Genomic DNA, 21819 nt, shown 5'->3' on the forward strand with positions numbered 1-21819 from the left:
AATCCATGACCCCCTTGATTTTAAAATATTCAATTATGTATGTCAGATAAAGAATCATGCAACACCAATTCAAAAATTTGCTGCATTGATTCAGGCTGTCTGGTCTTTCTGGCTTTGTGATTTTTTTTCCAACTTTTGTAAGATACTTTTACATTACCAGATGAATCAAGACTTTTGAGGAGTCTTAATATATATTGGTCAGCAGTATCACAGAATAAGACACCACCACCTAGGTGCAGGTCAAAAATTGATCAAATTCAATTCTGGAAAGATATATTGCAAATTACACTATCCAAAGTAGATCAGGGTGCCTGGTTGAATGATTGGAACAAACATTAAAAACTGGTTTTAAATAATATAGCCCCAATGTGCGAGAAAAAAATTAAGCATCCAGGTAATAAACAGTTTACGGTCAATTACATAAATGCACAACTATGGAACAAACTGCCAAAAATCGTAAAATCAACTTTTGACCACCTAAATTTCTGGAAATCACTAAAAACAAACTTATTCAAAAAGGCACACCCCACCGACCCAACATAAAAGACTGAATACCTACAACACAATGAAACCAAAGATCGGAATGGACATAACTCTTCCTCCCTAAGATCCCCTAACAGGTCTCTCACACATGAACCTTATTCTATCACAATATCACCTTGTATTTGTTCATACCGGAGCCTGCAAATAGGTGGGGAAATGTGGGATACAAAAGTAACATTAAGCAGTTTACTGGACACATGGTAAGAAACCAGAAACGCCACTTAGCTGACAGTTTGAAAAGGTAGCACATAAGGAGCAACCTACAGCCCCTAAGCACCATGACAGGCTGAAAAATTTGGCACACACCGGAGAGTTGGGAGATATAAAGACCAGCAGGGAACTGGACTCAACTGGGAGTCTTAATTAGGCCAGGATTTGCTGGTGAGCAGGTTTCACCTAAAAATTAGAAAGAGAAGCAAAGAAAGAAAGACAACTGGGTTCACCCAGCTAAATTAAGAGAGGCAGTAAAGGCCCTAAACACAAAATACCATGACTCAGTGGTTCCCAGCCAGTCTGGTTTTCAGGATACCCACAATGAATATTCATGAGAGAGATTTGCATGCACTACCTCCACTGCATGCAAATCTCACTCATGAATATTCATTGTGGGTATCCTGAAAACCAGACTGGCTGGGGTGCCTTCAGAACCAGGTTTGGTAACCACTGCCATGACTAAAATTACAGAAATGAGTAGTTCTTAATTAGAGACATAGGAGATGCCTCATAGCTTAGGCCAGTTTCTCAATCCACTGGTATTTGACACACAGGCAGAGTATACATCGTGCTATTAGGCAAATGTTCCTATATGTGCATATATATACAGCTGCACAGCATTCATCCTGCAGTTGCATATGCCACACATCCATGATCCAGCCACGTAGGATATGGCAACAGCAAAACAAGAAGTGGAGGGAGTCCATCTTGAATTTGCTGTGCTCTGTCCTATCTGTGCTGGCACTGAGAGCAGGTTAGAAATCTGTGGATCAGCACTGTTGTATCTGCTAATTTCATGATACATGAGCTTGGCAGACAGGCTCATGAGTTTTGAACTTGCTTGTGGCATCAGTACAAATGGGATATAGACTTGGCAGTGGTAGGACAAGATCCCACCACTGGGTTTGTATACGCAAGGGGAAAGAGGCGGAAAATGCAGAAGGACACAGGAAAGGAGAGATAGGAAGGCGGATGGTAAGGGAGGGAGCTAAGAGGCAGATGATACTAGGGATGGAGAGGGAAAGATTAAGTGGAGAAGATTAAGAACAGAGTTAAGGGGTAGTAGACAGAAGAAATGGAAAGATAGGTGAGATGTAACTAGAGTGGGAAGATAGATCAAGAGCAGAAAGATGTTAAAAAAAAAAAAAAAGCTAAGGGGGAGAGGAAGTGACACCATCGTACAGAGAAGTGACATCAAACTGAATGGCAGCTTAGCTCTTTAGCTCCGGCTTCACCCCACCCGAATTCCTCTGCTTTTTAGCCATCAGGTGATTCTTTTGCTAGGTGGTGGTGAAATTGCACTTTTGATACTTGGAGAGTTGAAGTCTCCTCATTCTGCCCGTAGGGAGGTAGAAAATACATCAGAATGCTTGGTGGCTAAATGCTTGCGTCGCCATGCTTCTCTGTGCAGATTCATTTCACGATACTGGGAAAGAGAAACAGCTTCCCTTAGCATTGGCACTTAGTCTTATGAAAATTCGTGGTGACATCAAAGCATCTCAGGATGAGATCCTGAATTGGATTGATGGACTCAGCACAGATGAAAGAGAGCTGGGTGGCCATGTGAGTGACTTAAGACTAAAGTGGAGGAACACCTGGACCTCCTATCTACATCTCAGGCTCGTATTAATCAGTTGGGGGCTCAATACAATGATCCTCTCTACAAGATGGATGACCTCAAGAATCAGGTAGGAGGAAGAACTTAAGGTTTGTAGTGTTTCTGAGGGAGGGGATACAGAAGATACTATTGTACATACACATAATATTTTCAAAGCACTTAGCCTTCCAAAGTTCCATAGGTTTCTATGGAACTTTGGAAGGCTAAGTGCTTTGAAAATATGCCTCTTGTCAACTACATTTGGGCCCTGAAGGGAATACTGTGTTATTGATCTTGGATCGGGCATATCGCTCACTTGGGTCTGTACAAGAGCAAAGGCCCTCTGAAATTATTACTCGTTTTACCCACTACACTGAAAAAAAAAGCAGATTGTAGCTAAGGCACGCCATTTGCCTCAACTTTTCTTTAAACAATGCCAGGATGGGGATTTATCAGGATCTGTCCTCCCACACTTTGCAGCAGCGCCGTACCATGAACCGGTGCTGGAGCTATTGAACAAGGCCCAAGAACATAATAGCCATACTGGGTCAGAACAATGGTCCATCTAGCCTACTTCCAACAGTGGCCAATCCAGGTCACAAGTACCTGGCAGAAACCCAAATAGTAGAAACATCCATGCTACCAATCTCAGGGCAAGCAGTGGCTTCCACCATGTCTCTCAATAGCAGACTATGGACGTTTCCTCCAGGAACCTGTCCAAAAGTTTTTTTTTAAACCCAGATATGCTAACAGCTGTTACCACATCCTCTGTCAATGAGTTCCAGGTTCAACTATTCTTTGAGTGAAATAATATTTCCTCCTATTTATTTTAAAAGTATTTCCATGGAATTTCACTGAGTGTTCCCCTGATCTTTGTACTTTTTGAAAGAGTGAAAAATCGATTCATTTTTACCCATTCAATACCACTCAGGATTTTGCAGACCTCAATCCCCCCTCAGCCCTAACCTCTTTAGCATTTCCTCATATGGAAGGAATTCCATCCCCTTTATCATTTTGGTTGCTCTTCTTTGAACCTTTTCTAATTCTGCTATATCTTTTTTGAGATATGGCGACCAGAACTGAACACAATACTGTTTAGGTCGTTCCATGGAGCAACACAGAAGTATTAGAATATTCTTGGTCTCATTTACTATCCCTTTCTTAATTGAGGGCCCGATGCACAAAGGTTACCAGGCCAGCAGTGTGCATTTTTCACCAGCTCCAGCCGGTTCAGCAATCATGGTCTTTAGCGAGGAATGCACAAAGGGACTCTGCAATGTTTTTACTGTTCACGGCAGCAGCCTATGAGAATTGTAGGCAAATTTATTTAAAGTAGCTGATTACAATGTAAATGTGCATTCTAAGGAATGCATAGCTGTTTGCAAGACACGCAGAGAAAGGACCGCCTACCTTTAGTGGGAAAAATTTTATGGGAGGTCAGGAGCTGTTGTAGCAGGTACTTCATGGCAGTGGGATCAACAGTGAAAGGTCACGTTAATGCAGCAGCCAATTCTCCATCCTCTTTGGACTTCTCTCCTCCCGTCAGTATTCACAGCACAGCCTAATCCTGCAAACTTTACAATGACGTTCTACATTTTCTGTTAAGAAAACCCCCCCATGGGCTACTGCAAAACTTGAATGACTCCCGATCTGCCAGATCAGTTTTCCTCAGCTTTTACTTTTGAACGACAATGGCTCTGCTCGAGTAGTTCATAATCTGGCAGAGTCCTGAACAACCTCCTTACTATTTCATCTAGCTCCAGTTTGTGAGTGTGTTGGGGGGGGGGGGGGGGGGGGAGGGGAGGAAAAAAAAAAAGCTACTCACAGCTTTCAAACACGCAGCTTGTATGCGTGTATGAAAGCCTTAGCACACGCTGCTCTGGGCATGGAAGTGATAAAAAAAACCTAAATTTAAATGGCTGCATGTGTGTGGATGTGTCGAGTGACACTTAGATGGCGACTCTGGCTGTGATGAACTAGGGCCAATACCAGGAGACCTATATGGTCTGTCTCTCATATATGGCAATCTGGTTTAGGATGGGCTGGAAAGGGCTTAGACAGCAACTTCAGTTGGCTGGAACATGAGGACAGTGCTGGACAGACTTTTACAGTCTGTTTCCCAAAAATGAGAAGATGAATAGGCTAGAGTGGGCTTCGAGGGCCACTCCAGCAGTTGAAGGATAGGGCCAGGTGGACTTATGGTCTATGTCCCAGAAACACCACAGAAAGACCATAATCAAGTATATAATATCACATTCATTGTTGATTTAATTGTGAATTGATAATGATTGTGACTATTGTGCATACTGGATGGACCGTTCTGGTTTTTATCTGCTGTCATTTACTATGTTACTATTAATCATCTCTGCTCCTGGGCTGATGCACAGATCTCAGCTCTGACATAGGCACGAGCATCAGATGTCACCTGACCTACTGGCACGTGCATGTGGTGATCTCTTAGCACACAGTGCCAGAGAATCAGAGAAGTCTTACATGTGTGCACCCGAGTGTTCCAACTTCTGTTCCTTTCTTGCCTGCAGTGCTGCAGCTCAAACCCAAAGAGAGACAACAGGAATTTGTTTTAATGTACCATTAAATTCGTGCAGGACAGGTTAGATTCCCTGTGGGGATGGGCAGGGATTAGATTCCAGCGGGGATGGGTTGGTTTTCTGTCCCCATGAAACTCTCTACTTCTGTCACAAAGGCAAAATTAGTGTTGGCAGTGGGTCCCAGGAGGCAATAAGAAGTTGACTCGATCCAGCTACCAGGAGAAGCCTGTTTGATTTTCCTCTTCATGATTGTCTATGCATTTCTTTCAGTGTCCACCTTTCTCTGATGCTACTCTGCAGGCGTATGTCTTTACTCTGATACTTTGGAATGGGGGGGGGGGGTTAATTTTATCATGTCATTTGCTGAGTGAATGTGGGAACAAAGGGGGGGGGGAGAGGAGGTGTGTGCGTTTGGTGTGGAGGCTCAAGACCTCTCTGACCTGCCCTAAGGCTCCTTCTTGCTAATGGGTGGGGGGGGCTTCTTGGTGGTGTATACCGCATATCTGGTGGGTAATGGGGGGAGGATTGTTTGTGAGATTGTATATTGTATGTTTTACTAATTTGTGAGTGGTTGCACAGTGTTCTTTTGCTATTTTGCTTTGTTTCTTGGTGACCCCTGAGTGCTGACTTAAAAAGTTTGACTTGCATTGTCAAGGACTAAACTCTCCCTATAAAAGACAATCCCTTTTTCAGGAGCTGAAGCAAGTGCGGCCTCACATGGTCCTCCTATAGGAGATCCATTTTTTGGCGTCACCCTATGGTCTATTGTGCCTCAGAAATTCACAGTGTTAAGAAATGTGGGGTGGCAAAGTTTCATTTGGCTGCTCAGGTGCAGATTTTGCATATTAAACATGATCCTGAGGGTCACTTCTTTCTGCTTCATCTTTTGTTGGATAGGGAGGAAGTTACTGCTGCATCTGTTTATGCCCTGCATGAATATCAAGCCTTGTCTAATATAATAAAACGCACCCTCAACGTTCTGAGGACAACGTTCTGTGAAGCCGTGAAGCCTTGAAGCCATCTGACGTCACTCCCAGGCTGAAGGGTTCGTGGATTCGTGGTGTGAAGCCTTCAAGCCAGCCAGCCGTCTCTGCCCCGCCCTCGCCTCAAACCAAACAAATCCGGAAGCGAAGCGTCAGGGAAGGAGGCGGCGCTCCCGACGTCTAGCCTTCCCTTCGCTGTGTTCCGCCGAAGGCGGAACACAGCGAAGGGAAAGCTAGACGTCGGGAGCGCCGCCTCCTTCCCTGACGCTTCGCTGCACGAACCGCCACGGAGGTAAAGTTAAAACGAAGAAAAAAAAAAGGGGGGCATGGATGCGAAGGGGGGGGCATGGATGCAAAGGGGGGGGGGGGAGAAGAGGGCGGGCCAGGCTGGGACATGGGAGAGAGAGGAGCATGGATGCGAGGGGGTGTCATTGAAGGGAGAGAGGGGACTTGCTGGAAAAGGATGAATGGAGGCGGCAGGGGACAGAGGAGCATGGATGGGCATGGATTGGAAGGGCAGGACTCAGGGAGAGGGGAATTGCTGGATAGGGATGAATGGAGGGGACAGATGGGCATGGATGGATATGGATTGCAGGGCAGGCCTCAGGCAGAGAGGGGAAATGCTGGATAGGGATGAATGGAGGGGGCAGGTGACAGAGAAACATGGATGGCCATGGATTGGGAGGGCAGGGCTCAGGGAGAGAGGGGAATTGCTGGAAAAGGATGAATGGAGGGGGCAGGGGACAGATGGCCATGGATTGGGAGGGCACGGCTCACTCTCTCTCTCTCATATACAATGTCTTTCTGACTCTCACTCTCACACACTCTGTCTCACACTGTATCACATTCACTCTCTATGTGCCACACAGTCACTCACACACTCGCTTGGTCTCATACACACACTCTCTCTCACACTGTCTCACATACACACTTGCACACACTCTCATTCTCACACACACACTCTCTCACAAACACACTCACACCCAGACTCACTCTCTCTCTCACACACTCACACTTTCACTCTGACTCTGAAAGTCACTCTCACATACACTCTCCCAAACATACACACTCCAAGGAAAACCTTGCTAGCGCCCGTTTCATTTGTGTCAGAAACGGGCCTTTTTTACTAGTTTTTTCATAAGCTCCTTTTTGTTTTGCAGGGCTTTGCTATGGGTAAGGTGATTCTGGGTGATTTTAATGCCACCATGCGACCTGCCCTTGACCGTACTTCTCCTTCGGGAATGGATTTAAAAATGTCTCAAGCTCTTAAGCATTTTGTTGAGAGTTTGAGCTTGTTTGATGCCTGAACAAGATCCTGCTAGATGTGGGCTTTGATTCCTTATTGTCCCTGCCCTCCAGGAGGAGGGTAGGATAGGAGATGGGTCCATATGACCTTTTGCTACAAGATGCTGAGATTTGTAAAGGCTATATTGCTGTGTTACATGATTATTTGGACTCTGGCTTATCCTTGGGCATGGTGTGGGGTGCCCTAAAGGTTGTGACCAGAGGATATATTTTTTGCAAAAGGGCAGTCAGCATGACAGGACTCAGCGGGCCCATTTGGCCCACTGTTTGGATTGACTGGGCACTTCTGGCTTGGTTGCTGTTATCTATACTGTGCAGATGCACCTGGCTAATGCTCATTTAAAACAAACTTATTATTAGCACGTTAATAAAGCTGGTCAGCTTCTACCTATTAAGCTTAGAAAGGCACAGGTTGATAGGCATATATTGCGGATTAAGGATGAACCTGATGTCTTTGACTAAATCTTCTCAGATTCAAAACCATTTTAAGCATTTTTATACCACTTTGTATACTCAGGATGCCACTATTCGTCCCGAGGATATTGATTCTTATCTTGCCATTGTGGACCTTTCTTCTTTGTCCCCTGCTCATCTCTCTGAATTGGAAGTGAAGATTACCGTGCAAGAAGTTCTCAAGGTCCTTAAGGAGCTGCCCTATGGTAAGACGCCAGGCCTTGATGAGTCTCACTACTGCTTTTTATAAAACGTTTGCTACTCTTTTGCTAGGTTTGAGTTAAAGTATAAATTAAATAATTTTATGTTTCTCGAGTGAACATACAAAACCATAAATAACAATAAAGATGAATTAAAAATCATTATGGAAAATAGTAAGTTTCCTTGGCAGTATGGCAGTTCTTATGTTTATGTTTAGCTAGCTAATTAGAATCAGATACTTAAATAACTGGGTAACTAGCAGGGCTTTTTTGTGGGGGTACTTGGGGGTACTGAGTTCTGGCACCTTTTCCACTGTCTGCTAAAATTGACCCAAGGACCCCAAGTTTTAATGCAAGAGCTCAGGATCTACACACCAATTCTGCCTTGTCATAGATTCTGTGACTGGTTGCAGGGGGCCTGGCTATTGTGGGGTGGATCCCTCAGTGATCACCCCACCCTTGAAGGGTGACCTAGCATTTGAGTACCGGCACCTTTTTTGCTAGAAAAGATGCACTGGTAACTAGTAAACTGCTGTGGAGAGTAACCTGAGTGACAGTTTCAGAATTCTGTCCTACATAAAATTCCAAAACACTTCTGCAATAATATTCTCTGAACAGATGAATCCAATATTTAACTTTTCAGTTATAATAGCAAATGCTTTATTTGGAAAAGCCAAACACTATCTTCCAAAAGTAAAATCTTTATCCTATCAACCACTGTGGTGGTGGTATCATGGGGTGACTCCTTTCCGCATCAGAACAGACATCTTGCCATCATTGATAGCACCATGAATTCTGCTTTAGGTAGGCTGAAAGTGAATTAAGCAGCAAGACGACCCAAAACATTCAAGTAAATCTAATACAGAATGACTGAAGAAAAGGAGATTTTGTGTTTTGGACTGGTCAAGGGAAAGTCTTGGTCTAAACCTTGCTGAAATTTTGTTAATACTTGATACAAATTGTTAATGCAAGGATGCTTTCAAAAGTCACAGAGCTGAAATAGTTGTGTATGTCAAAATGGGTCAAAATTCCTCAAAGGTGATGTGAAAGACTGATAAACCGGAAATGTTTCGTTCAAGTTATTGCTGCTCAAGAAAGTGTTATCAGTTAATTGAATGAAGGTAAAATTATGTATAATCATACCTGATAATTTTCTTTCCATTAATCATAGCTGATCAATCCATAGACTGGTGCGTTGTGTCCATCTACCAGCAGGTGGAGATAGAGAGCAAACTTTTGCCTCCCTATATGTGGTCATGTGCTGCCGGAAACTCCTCAGTATGTCGATATCAAAGCTCCATCCGCAGGACTCAGCACTTAGAGAATTACACCCACAAAGGGACACTCTGCCCAGCTCACCACCGCCGAAACGGGGGAGGGGAATTAACCCAGCTCATCCCCACACAAGTGGGGGAGGGGATTCCGTCCAGCTCATCCCCGCGGAGCGGGGGAGGGACACCACACCCGCCGATGCGGGGGGATCTGGCTTATCCTGCAACCGCAACCGCGGGAGGAGCTGACTGACCCTAACACCGCCGAAGCGGGAGGGGTACAAAGCTGCCCTACAGCCGCACGAAGCGGGAGGGAGTGCCGGCAGAATTTTAAGTCTCAATCTAGCCCCGTAAAACGGAGGGGAGAGGAATGCAGCAGCTCACTGTAACACAAACTCGTCTTAACTCGAAGAATCCAAGTGAAAAAACTTGAACACGAAGTCTTTCTGAAGTAACTGAAGACTAAACTTGAACCTGAAATGCAACCAGAATAAAAACAGTACAGATATCTGGGAGGGGCTATGGATTGATCAGCTATGATTAATGGAAAGAAAATTATCAGGTATGATTATACATAATTTTACCTTCCATATCATCAAGCTGATCAATCCATAGACTGGTGGGATGTACCGAAGCAGTACTCACCCAGGGCGGGACATTGAAATCCCTGACCTCAACACTGAAGCTCCAAACCGGGCCTCCGCCCGTGCAGCCACAGTCAAACGGTAATGCTTGGAGAATGTATGAGCCGAAGCCCAAGTTGCCGCCTTGCATATCTCTTCCAAGGAGACGGATCCGGCCTCTGCCATCGAGGCCGCCTGAGCTCTCGTGGAGTGAGCCTTCAGCTGGATAGGCGGCACCTTCCCCGCGGCCACATAAGCCGCTGCAATGGCTTCCTTGACCCATCTTGCCACTGTAGGCTTAGCAGCCTGCAGACCCTTACGAGGACCTGCAAACAGGACAAACAGATGATCCGATTTCCGGAAATCATTGGTCACTTCCAAGTATCTGATGATGACTCGTCTCACATCCAGATATTTAAGAGCAGAGTACTCCTCTGGGTAGACCTCCCTACGAAAGGAAGGGAGACAGAGCTGCTGATTCAAATGGAAGCGAGAAACAATCTTGGGCAGGAAGGAAGGCACTGTGCGAATAGTCACTCCTGCCTCAGTGAACTGCAGAAAAGGCTCTCGACATGAGAGCGCCTGGAGCTCGGAAACTCTTCTGGCTGAAGTGATAGCCACCAAAAAGACTGCTTTCAACGTCAGGTCTTTCAGAGATGCCCTCGACAAGGGTTCAAAAGGCGGCTTCTGCAATGCTCTTAGTACCAGGTTGAGATTCCACGCAGGCACCACTGAGTGCAGAGGAGGGCGCAGGTGATTAACTCCCTTGAGAAAGCGCACCACATCTGGCTGCGAAGCCAGGGAAGCACCCTTCAGGCGGCCCCTGAAGCAAGCCAGAGCCGCTACCTGGACTTTAAGGGAACTGAGCGACAGGCCTTTCTCCAGACCTTCTTGCAGGAACGCCAACACTGAAGAAATTGGAGCAGTGAAGGGAGAAAGTGAGCCTGCTTCACACTACGCTGCAAAGATACGCCAAACCCTGGCGTAAGCAGTAGAAGTAGAGCGCTTCCTCGCTCTCAGCATAGTGGCGATGACCTTGTCTGAGAAGCCCTTCTTCCTCAGACGCTGCCGCTCAATAGCCAGGCTGTAAGACCAAAGGGGGAGGGATCCTCCATCACCACGGGACCCTGATGTAACAGGCCCTGCTCCACTGGCAGCCGCAGAGGATCGTCGACTGAGAGCCTGATCAAGTCCGCATACCAGGGACGCCTGGGCCAATCCGGACCCACCAGGATTACCCTGCCGGGATGCTTTGCCACCCGGTCTAGCACCCTGCCCAACATGGGCCAGGGCGGGAACACATAGAGAAGCTCTTGTGTCGGCCACTGTTGGAGAAGAGCATCTACTCCCAGGGATCGAGGGTCCCGTCCTCTGCTGAAAAAGCGCGGCACTTGGCAATTGGCCGATGACGCCATCAGATCTAGGCTCGGCTGGCCCCAGCGCTTCGTGATGTCCAAGAACGCCTGAGCAGATAGCTGCCACTCTCCGGGCTCCAAGGTATGGTGACTGAGAAAGTCCGCCTTGACATTCATGACTCCGGCAATGTGGGCCGCTGAAAGCTGCTCCAGGTTCGCTTCCGCCCACTGGCAAAGATTCATAGCCTCCTTGGCTAGAGGGGCGCTCTTGGTACCTCCCTGGCGGTTGACATAGGCCACAGCCGTGGCATTGTCCGACAGGACCCGTACAGGCTTCAACACCAGTACCGGGATGAACTCCAAAAGCGCCAACCGAATGGCTCTGAGTTCCAGGAGGTTGATAGACCACTTTGCCTCTGCAGGAGACCAGAGCCCCTGTGCTGTCCTTCCCAAGCAGTGGGCTCCCCAGCCCGACAACGAGGCGTCCGTCGTGACGACAATCCACTCTGGGGTCACCAGAGGCATTCCCGCAGACAACTTGTCTGTCTGCATCCACCAGCTCAGCGCCTTGCGCACTGCTGGGTCCAAGGGAAGGCGCACAGCATAATCCTCCGACATCGGAGTCCAGCGCTGCAGCAAAGAGTGTTGAAGTGGTCTCATATGAGCCCTGGCCCAGGGCACAACTTCCATCGTGGCCGTCATAGAGCCCAACAGCTGCACATAGTCCCAAGCCCGAAGGGGAGAGGCTACTAGGAACTGGTCCACCTGAGCCTGAAGTTTGACAATCCGATTGTCTGGCAGGAACACTCTGCCCACTTGGGTGTCGAATCGAACTCCCAGGTACTCCAGGGACTGAGTCGGGCGCAGCTGGCTCTTCTCCCAGTTGATGATCCATCCCAGGGAGCTCAAAAGAGCAACTACCCGGTCCACAGCTTTGCCGCACTCTGCATAAGAGGGGGCTCGGATCAACCAGTCGTCCAGATAAGGATGGACTTGTACCCCTTCCTTTCGTAGGAAGGCCGCGATGACCACCATTACTTTGGAAAAGGTCCGCGGAGCAGTAGCCAACCCGAAAGGGAGGGCTCTGAACTGGAAGTGTCGTCCCAGGACTGCAAAACGCAGAAAGCGTTGATGAGGAGGCCAGATGGGAATATGCAGGTACGCTTCCTTGATGTCCAAGGATGCCAGGAACTCTCCTGCCTTCACTGCCGCTATAACAGAGCAGAGAGTCTCCATGCGAAAGTGCCGCACTTTCAAGGCCCGATTGACCCCTTTGAGGTCGAGGATAGGCTGGACAGAACCTCCTTTCTTTGGTACCACAAAGTAAATGGAGTAACGTCCCTTGCCAAGCTGACTTTCTGGCACCGGAACGACCGCGCCCAGGCGGATCAGATTTTCCAAGGTCTGCTGCACTGCCACAGCTTTGACCGGAGACTTGCAGGGAGAGAGTACAAACCCGTCTTTTAAGGGTCGGCAGAACTCTAGTTTGTAGCCGTCTCTGATGACTTCCAGCACCCACGCGTCTGAAGTTATTGTGGTCCACTCGCCCAGAAACGAGGACAGCCGTCCTCCAATCTGCACTGGGGCGTGGACCAAGACCCCGTCATTGGGTACGAAACCCTGGGGGAGGACCGGAGGGAGCACCTCCGGGACGGCGGTCTCTGCGAAAGGAATGCTGCTTGGGGGAGAAATTCCTCTTGAAGGAAGAGGGGGCAGAGGAACCCGACTTGCCCGGGCGGTACCGACAGGCTTCCTGCAACCGTCCTCTGGAGGTACCGGGACGAGTACTAGCCCGAGCCCTGACCTCTGGTAATTTCTTGCCCTTAGACGTGCCGAGATCGGTCACGATTTTGTCCAGCTCGACCCCAAAGAGCAGCTTGCCTTTAAAAGGCAACCTAGCCAGGCGGGATTTAGAGGCGTGGTCAGCAGACCAATGTTTCAGCCAAAGCCACCGCCGCGCAGATTGTCTGAGCCATGCCTTTCGCTGAGGCCCTCAAGACATCATACAGCAAGTCTGCCAAATAGGCTAAGCCCGATTCCAGGGCCGGCCAATCAGCCCTCAAGGAATGATCCGAGGGGGAAGCCCGCTGCACCACAGTCAGGCACGCCCTGGCCACATAGGAGCCGCAAACTGAGGCCTGCAAACATAAAGCAGCCGCCTCAAAGGACGACCTTAAGGCCGCCTCCAATCTTCTGTCTTGGGCGTCCTTTAGGGCCGTGCCACCTTCCACCGGCAACGCCGTTTTCTTAGTCACCGCAGTGATTAAAGAATCCACGGTAGGCCACAGATAGGCCTCACGTTCACTCACAGCCAAAGGATAGAGGCGGGACATAGCCCTAGCCACTTTAAGGCTCGCTTCTGGGACATCCCATTGAGCCGAAATTAAGGTGTGCATGGCATCATGCACGTGGAAGGTTCTAGGCGGGCGCTTCGTCCCCAGCATAATGGCAGAGCCAACAGGGGCTGAGGGAGAGACGTCCTCCGGAGAGGAAATCTTCAAAGTGTCCATGGCCTGTAACAACAGGTTGGGCAAATCCCCTGGGCTAAAAAGCCGCGCTGCAGAGGGGTCATCCGCTCCATCCGAGCGGGGATCCGTCTCCTCCAAGGAATCCGCAAAGGACCGTTGGGAGACCTCAGACACGCTGCCCTCATCTACATCGGAGGAGACAAATTCCTCCAAGGCCTGGGAATCAACCCGAGGGCGCTTACCTCTGGGAACCTCAACCTCTTTACCAGACGAGGGAGCAGGGGCAGCGTTGTGCATGAGGAAGGCCTGATGCAGCAGCAAAACAAACTCGGGGGAGAAACCCCCCAGACTGTGCACTTCCGCAGCCTGGGCAACAGCCCTAGACGCACTCTCAACCGGCGCTCGCAATAGCGGGGGGGAGACATGCTGCGCATCCAAAATGGCGTCCGGCGCGAAACTCCGCGAAGGAGCCGCGCGGGAAGAACGGCTCTTAACTTTAGCCGCTTCTGTGCCGTCGCCCAAATTAAGGGCGTTCATGGCATTAATGTCTCCAACCTCAAGGGCAGCCCAAGAAGAAGCCGTCCGAGCCGCGTGGCCGGCCAAGATGGCGGAGGCGAGGAGCGGGGGATGGGCGTTTATGGCGGGAAAAACCGCCACGCCGGAGGAAGGACCGGGACATTCATCGGTCACGAAACTGTCACCCAACAAGGGCGAATCAGGCTTTAAGACCCCCGCATCCCCTCTAGAAGCGCTCAAGCGACCCGGGGAGCGACCCTTTGCGCCCTCGCCCTCCGACGCCATATGCCACGAGGAGAAGAATCGGGGAACCCCCTGCCCGCTATAAAAAGGTAAAAATTACCTGCTGTCCGCTCCGAGTTGTAACAACCTGGTGTCCCAGTGAGTAGCTGCAATAGACGCTTAAATAAACGTCGAAATAAACGCCTTTAAGGACGTTCAAAATTTTTTTTTTTTTAACGGAGCCAGCGGGAGGGGGGAGAAAAGGAGGGACCTGGCACCACCAGGTTTGCACTTGCTCAAAAGAGCCCTCAACCCCAGGCACTCAACAAACCTAAAAATTAGGCTTGGAGGCCTAGCCAGAGCTGCTGCTGTGTGTGACCACCACCTGCTGAGATAGAGAACATACTGAGGAGTTTCCGGCAGCACATGACCACATATAGGGAGGCAAAAGTTTGCTCTCTATCTCCACCTGCTGGTAGATGGACACAACCCACCAGTCTATGGATTGATCAGCTTGATGATATGGAAGAGTTCTTTTTCACACAAGGATATTTATTGTTGAATATTTTGATTTAATTGATTTAACAAAAATATATCTGTTATTAGAGATTAAGGGGCCCTTTTATAATGCCGCAGTACCGCTACCGTGGTGTTGGCGCGTGCTGATCAGTCAGCACCGTGGGCTACCATATGAGGCCAGCAGCAGTGCCATCCCCCCCCCCCCCCCCCCCCATTTCCAGTGCAGTTTTTTTTTGTTTTATTTTCTGTGCCAGGGTCTTACCTGTTAACACCGGGTTAGCACGGGAGCCCTTACCTTCTACACAGATGGTGGTAAGGACTCCCTGGGAAATGGCCGCACATCAAGTGGTTAACTTGTCACATGGCCATTTCCTCTAAAAGATAACAAAACATCTTTTACCTGCTGCAATAAAAGGGGGTCTCGGCGCACAGCAAACTCGCGTGCCAACGCCACTGTGGATCCCCTTTTACTGCAGTGTGGTCAAAGGGGTCCTAAGGCAGGTTTTATTGATGGAAAGACTTATTGCTTTAAGGATGGACAAAATGGAAAGGTTTAATAAAACATGGGGGATGTTACAAAGGGAACAGTTCGTTAAAGGGTGGGGGGGCAGGCTAGGGGGGTTTGTTTGTTAAGGATTGCTTGGGGGATTTTAACTTTATACTGTGTTTTTGACTCCAATGTATTAGCAGTCATTGCCTCTATGCTTTCTACATATACTTATTGTAAGGGTTCATATTATTGTTTTGACCAAATATTTCAACAAACATTAAAGACAGAAAAATACATCTTTTTTTCCTGAGTTATGTATTTAGGGGTCCTTTTACCAAGAAGCAGTGGTATCGATGCATAGGTTTGCCACATATCGAGGCCTCCTTTTACCCGCCACCAGTAAAAGACTTTTTTAAAAATGGAAGTGGCAGTGCGGCAAATGTAACCACTAGCTCCAGTAAAAGACTTTTTTTTTAAATGGAAGTGGCGGGGAAATACTAATATCAATAAAAATACAAAATGTGAAGATATGCTCTGATAGTTTGTATCCAGCATATTCTGTTTGGTGCTACGTGATCAGTGAGTTGACAACACATATACAAGTAGGACTCTTCGTTTTACATTCATTACTTGGTGTATTTATTGACCCCTGATGCAGACACTTTTTAGCGTCGAAACACGGCCTGTGTCGGGTCGTTATCTCTGATATAATAAAGACTGTTGGACTCACGTCTCTCCAGTGGTGAATCGTCTATTAGTCTCTACTTTTGCCTTCTGTGTTTAGTGATATGGCACAACTTTGGCCATCTTCTGTAGCCTTCACGTTGCCAGAGTATTAGAAAATACTTCCACATAAAGCCATAGAAATTCACCATCTCAAAGCACAGACAGCTGTTTTGCAGGTATGTTGATGGCCATGGAGTCTAGTATATAGGCCCCAATATTCAGCAGCACTTATCTAATAAACCTTTTGATAACTTAAAACAACGTACCCAACATGATCACATTTTTAAATCATATCTTTCTTTTTTTTAATTTAAACTATTTGTGTATATATCTATATCTTTACCTATAGTATAGGTCTAACTTATATATATGTGACCTGCTGAGCGAAAAGATTCTAAAAGTTGTGTTACAAATAACAGAGATAAAGGCTATAAAAGTTTACAGGGGCAAATTTGGGCAACTTCCATTTTTGAAAGTTTTGTGTGCTATAGGGTCAGTAGAAACCGACTACACAATTGTTTTTCACAAGGTCCTAAAAGGTACCTAAAGTGGGGTATATGATTTCTGGGATTAATTCATTTTTTATTGCTAAAAGTCTCATTTTTAAAAAATATGAGATTAGTCCATACCTGAAGCTGAAATTCTGCAGGATTATGCAGTTGATATTCCTCTATCTTGTGGTATAAATAGGTCATATACCCCAATTTTGGTACCTTTTCAGTCAGCAGGTCGCATATGTTTTTGCTTGTATAATGATATCCCTGACAAAGATTTTCAAAACATGGCATGTCAGGTACCTTGTTTTAATTCAGTGAAGGGTTTTGAATGTATAATTTTGTTTGATATTCTTCTGGATCCTCCTTGGATACATCCATCTGGTATGGATCCCTTGCTTCTTTTTTCTGTGAATCTAAATACGCCTATACACACATTGCACAAAACCACACACCTTCTTGGCAATGCACATATTTTTATGCACATAACCACTGGAGTAATTTTATAAAATGCCTTTACATGTGTAAAATTTTTTATAAAATGACTATTGTTTGGGTAGTCAGTTTATTAATGTAATCCACCTGGATATTTAAGTTATAGATGGAATATCAAAATAAACTAACAAACCCTGCTCTCTCTCCACCAGAGAACTGGAGTTGGGGGGGGGGGGGGCATTATTACCTCTAGGATCTTGTTCTTCTGGGGCTCATTAACTTTTCCAGCCAAGCAACAGTGTGAAAGTGCGTTATGTATAATATACTTGTTGGACTTGGCACTTGGCTCCTTATAGAGTTTGGGACCTAGAGAAACAAAGGGAAGGAAAAGAAGACATATGAGAGAGAGAAATGCATTGTTAATCCATTTTTCAAACTTCCTCCCACCCCTCAACCCCTTCTGTCATTTCCTCTTTCCGTGAGGGCGGGACTCTGAGGGAACAAACTCACGAAGGGAAGGCTAGAGACGGGCAGGGCTTTCAATGATGCGGCTGCTTCGACAGAGGTAATAAAAAAGATTTAAACCACGCAGGGTGGCAGGAAGAAAAAGGGGGATTTGGGGGGGGGGGGGGGGGGAAGAGGGCAGGAAGGTGGATATGAATGGGAGGGGAGGATGGGGTGAAGGAGAATCACTGGACATGGATGGGAGCGGGAGGGGAGGGCAGGGGAGAGAGGAGAATCGCTGGGTATGGGTGGAGGGGCAGGGGCATAGCCAGAAAGCAATTTTTGGGTGGGCCAACAGGTTGGATGCACACCTACCCCTCCCCCAATAACTTACAAATCTGTGAGTGAATAACTAATTCAAATAGGCACAGTTTTCAGGCTCTCTTAAAAGTAGCTAAAGCCCCAGGAGAGAACCCCCCCCCCTCACACACACAACACATGATAAGCCAAAATAAGTCACCATACTAAAATACAATGCTGCCTCATTATTCTTCAGTAACAAGTCACTTTTCCTTTGCAGCTGTTTTCATGATTTAGAGTGTTGTACATAAATTCCAAAAGCAAAAACATAAAGGTAACCATACTGGGTCAGAGTTGCCATCCTGGATGCAGAAAGTATAAAACAAATAAAACACAACCCCCCCCCCCCCCCCACCAGCAGCAAAACTAAAACAAACCAACTTTTACTTGTAGAAAGGTTTGCTGCTTTCGTCCTCGGCAGCGCTGCGATTCACACAGGTACTCCGCTCCCCTTTGCCGCATCTATCCGGCCCTCTCTGATGCACTTCCTGTTTATGTAGGGCCAGATGGACGTGGCGGGGGGGGGGGGGGGAGCGGAGCTGCCTGTGTGAATGGCAGCAGTCAGAGCGCTGCCGGCGACAGGCAAAAAGAAGCAATCTGCAGCAGTGGTGTACCTAGTGTATTTGACACCCGGGGCCGATCATTTTTTAACACCCCCCCTCCTCTATATGAAAAAAATATTTTTAATAATAATCCACGACTCACACAACAAGGGTGTACCTAGGAAAACAACCAAAATACAGAAGAACACCTAGGAAAAGGCAGCATCTTAAACACTGCAGTGAGCACTAGAACATCAATACACCAATTGTAAAACTACACAAGACATTAGTAAAAATTATCCTGCCAACACAAAACCATGTCTTTTTCAGAGAGAACACAGATATATCCTCACCAAGTATAGAATAAGTAACCACAAACTAAAAACAGAAATATGTAGACAAAAGTTAAACTGAACCCCCAATAAGTCAGACTCTGCATACAATGCCAGAGAAACAGTTATTCATGTCCCCTGGTACTATGCAATGTAAAGATAGCACATGCAAATGTGAAAAAAACTGACAAAATACCAATCACCACTTTACAAATTAACAAACAGAAATAAAACAAAAAAATGGAAAATAAGATACCATGTTATTGGACTAATACATTTTTCAATTAGCTTTCAGAGGCCAAAACCTCCTTCCTCGGGTCAGTACAGTATACTGCTGTTATGTTATCCTGTCCTGACCTGAGGATGGGTTTTTGGTCTCTGAAAGTTAGTCAATAATGTATTAAAGTAGTCTAATAGAAAGATCACCTTATTTTCATTTTCTATTTATCACCAAAACTATAATATTACTTTATCCTAAAGCAAAAAATAAAATATAATAATAATAAATCTTTTTCTACTTTTGTCGTCTCTAGTTTCTGCTTTCCTCATCTTCTCTTCACTCTCTCCCTTCCATCCAGAATCTGCTCCCTCCCTCTCTCTTCTATCCAGCATTTGACCACTCTCTGCCCCTTCTGCCCAGCGTCTGCCCTCTTTCTCTCTCTCCCTTCCATCCAGCATTTGCCTGCTTTCCCTGCCCCTTACATCCACTGCCTGCCCTTTCTTTCCCTTCCATCCAGTCTGTGCCCCCTCTTTCCTTTTTACAATATGCACTACAGCATCTCCCCCTCTCTCCATCTTTATCTCTCCTCTCCCCATCCATCTTCTGCTTTTTTTTTTTTTTTTTTACATTAGTACCCCGCGCTTTCCCACTCATGGCAGGCTCAATGTGGCTTACATGGGGCAATGGAGGGTTAAGTGACTTGCCCCGAGTCACAAGGAGCTGCCTGTGCCTGAAGTATCTCCTGTATATTTTACTTTTCTCCTTCCCCTATGGTCTGGTATCACTTTCCCTCCTCTTTCCACCCTTCTTTCCCCTTCCCCTGAGGTCTTGGATCACTCTCTGCCTCTCCACCCCCTCTTCCCCTTCGGTCCAGCTTTGCTTTTCCTTCTCTCTCCACCTTCCTTTTCCCTTCCCCTCTCTCCACCCCTTCTTCCCCTTTGAACTGACATCGCCAGGTGATCTTCCTCCTGTCTCCACTCCCCCTTATCATTTCCCTGCGGTCAGGTTGACATCACTCTTCCACCCTACCCCGCTCTGCAGACCTCCAAGCTTTCCAGGCCCACCAGCAGCATCAGCGATGTAAAAGCTGCCTTTAGCCTGCCCTGGAAGCTTTCTCTGTACAGCTTCCCGCATAGGCGGGACATTGTACAGAGAAGGCTTCCGGGGCTGGCCAAAGGCAGCATTCGTATCGCTGATGAATGCTCCTGTAGGTCTGAAAATTAAAAGGCCTGCAAAGCTGCGGGGGTGGGGGGGGGGGGGGGGGTGGAAGGTGGAGTGAGGAGGGAGAGTGATACATCGCACTAGTTGGAGGGAGGGGACGCCGGAACGGAACATTGCAGCAGGACCGCATGAATTGGGGGGGGGGGGGGGGAAATTAGCAACCCCCCTCAAGGAGAGGAGAAAAATTTCAGGCACGCAGGGCCAGGCAATGCTGCTGAATGCTCCCGGACGGCCGTACCCAGAGCGGGAGACAGGCAGCGACAGCGAGGGATGTTGGGTGGGCGGGCCCGGGACCGTCCAGGCCCGCACGTGGCTACGCCCCTGGGAAAGGCAGAGAAGAGAATTGCTGGATATGGATGGAGGGCAGGGGAGAGGAGAGTTGCTGGACACACACACACTCCATACTTCTCCAGCCCACTTCAACCATTACAAAAACTCACACTCCATACTTCTCTAGCCCCCTCATCCATCACACACACACAAACACGCCATACTTCTCCAGCCCCCCTCACCCATCACGTACACACTATCCACACTTCTCCAGCCCCTCTCACCCATCACACAATGCACACTTCTCCAGCCCCCTCACCCATCACATAATCCACACTTCTCCAGCCCCCTCACCCACCACACACACTACCCACACTTTTCCAGCCCCCTCACCCATCACACACACTACCCACACTTCTCCAGCCCCCTCACCAATCACACACACATTCTATTTACACTTCTCTAGCCCCCTCACCAATAACACAAACATATTAACCACACTTTTCACACTTCTCCAGCCCCCCTTACCCATCTCATATACGCTATCTACTCTTTTCCAGCCCCCCCTCACCCATCTCACTCCATCCGTCTATTAACTCCGCTGCCTCTCTGAGTAAAAGTCATTTATCGACCCCCTGATAAGTCGCTTTCTTCCTTTCTCACTGACTTTGATGACTGGCTTTCCTTCTTTCTTGAACCTTTATCTCTTTCCCTCATTCTTGGGATTTTAACATTCATGCTAATGATCCCTCTGACTCATGCTTCTCAGTTTCTTGCTTTAACATCCTCTTTCAATCTTCAACTGTGCTCCACTGCCCCTACTCACCAGAATGGCCACTGTCTTGATCTTATTCTCTTCTCAAACTGCTCACTCTCCAGATTCTGTACCTCAGCTCTTCCCCTCTCTGACCATCATCTGATAACTTTCACACTTAAACACCCTCCTCCCCAGTCCCGTCCAATCTTAACCAACACATTTAGGAATCTTCAGGCTATTGACCCTTCTAACTCTGTCCTCCAGTGTTTCAAATCTCTTCTCTACCACTATGTTATCCAAGTCTGTCAATGAGGCTGTCTTTTCCTATAATACTATTCTATTCTCTCCTCTGCACTGGATACTCTCGTTCCTCCCATTCATTCCTCCCTCTCCTTCTCTGCACTTATTCAGCAGACTGCTAAAACCTGTCGTTTCTTTCTCTATATCACCAAAATTCGCCCTTTCTGAGCACACTACCAGAACCCTCATCCACACTCTTATCACCTCTCGCTTAGACTATTACAACTTGCTTCTCACAGGTCTCCCACTTAGCCATCTCTCTTCTCTTCAATCTGTTCAAAATTCTGCTGCATGACTAATATTCCGTCAATGTCGCTATGCTCATATTAGCCCTCTCCTCAAGTCACTTCACTGGCTCCATATCCGTTTCCACATACAGTTCAAACTCCTCTTATTGACTTGTAAGAGAAC

At 47.3% G+C, this 21819-nt stretch overlaps 1 protein-coding gene across 1 annotated transcript in view; it reads right to left on the bottom strand.

Moving 5' to 3' along the window:
* Positions 1-21819, bottom strand: part of CAMSAP3 (calmodulin regulated spectrin associated protein family member 3) — a 272719-nt gene that overhangs the window by 2732 nt on the left and 248168 nt on the right. Inside the window, exon 16 of the mRNA XM_030197560.1 lies at positions 17210-17328. Coding sequence (XP_030053420.1) covers positions 17210-17328 — 119 coding nt within the window. The remainder of the gene's footprint in view (positions 1-17209; positions 17329-21819) is intronic.

The sequence above is a fragment of the Microcaecilia unicolor genome, chromosome 3, assembly GCF_901765095.1.
Source record: "Microcaecilia unicolor chromosome 3, aMicUni1.1, whole genome shotgun sequence".
NCBI lineage: Eukaryota > Metazoa > Chordata > Amphibia > Gymnophiona > Siphonopidae > Microcaecilia > Microcaecilia unicolor.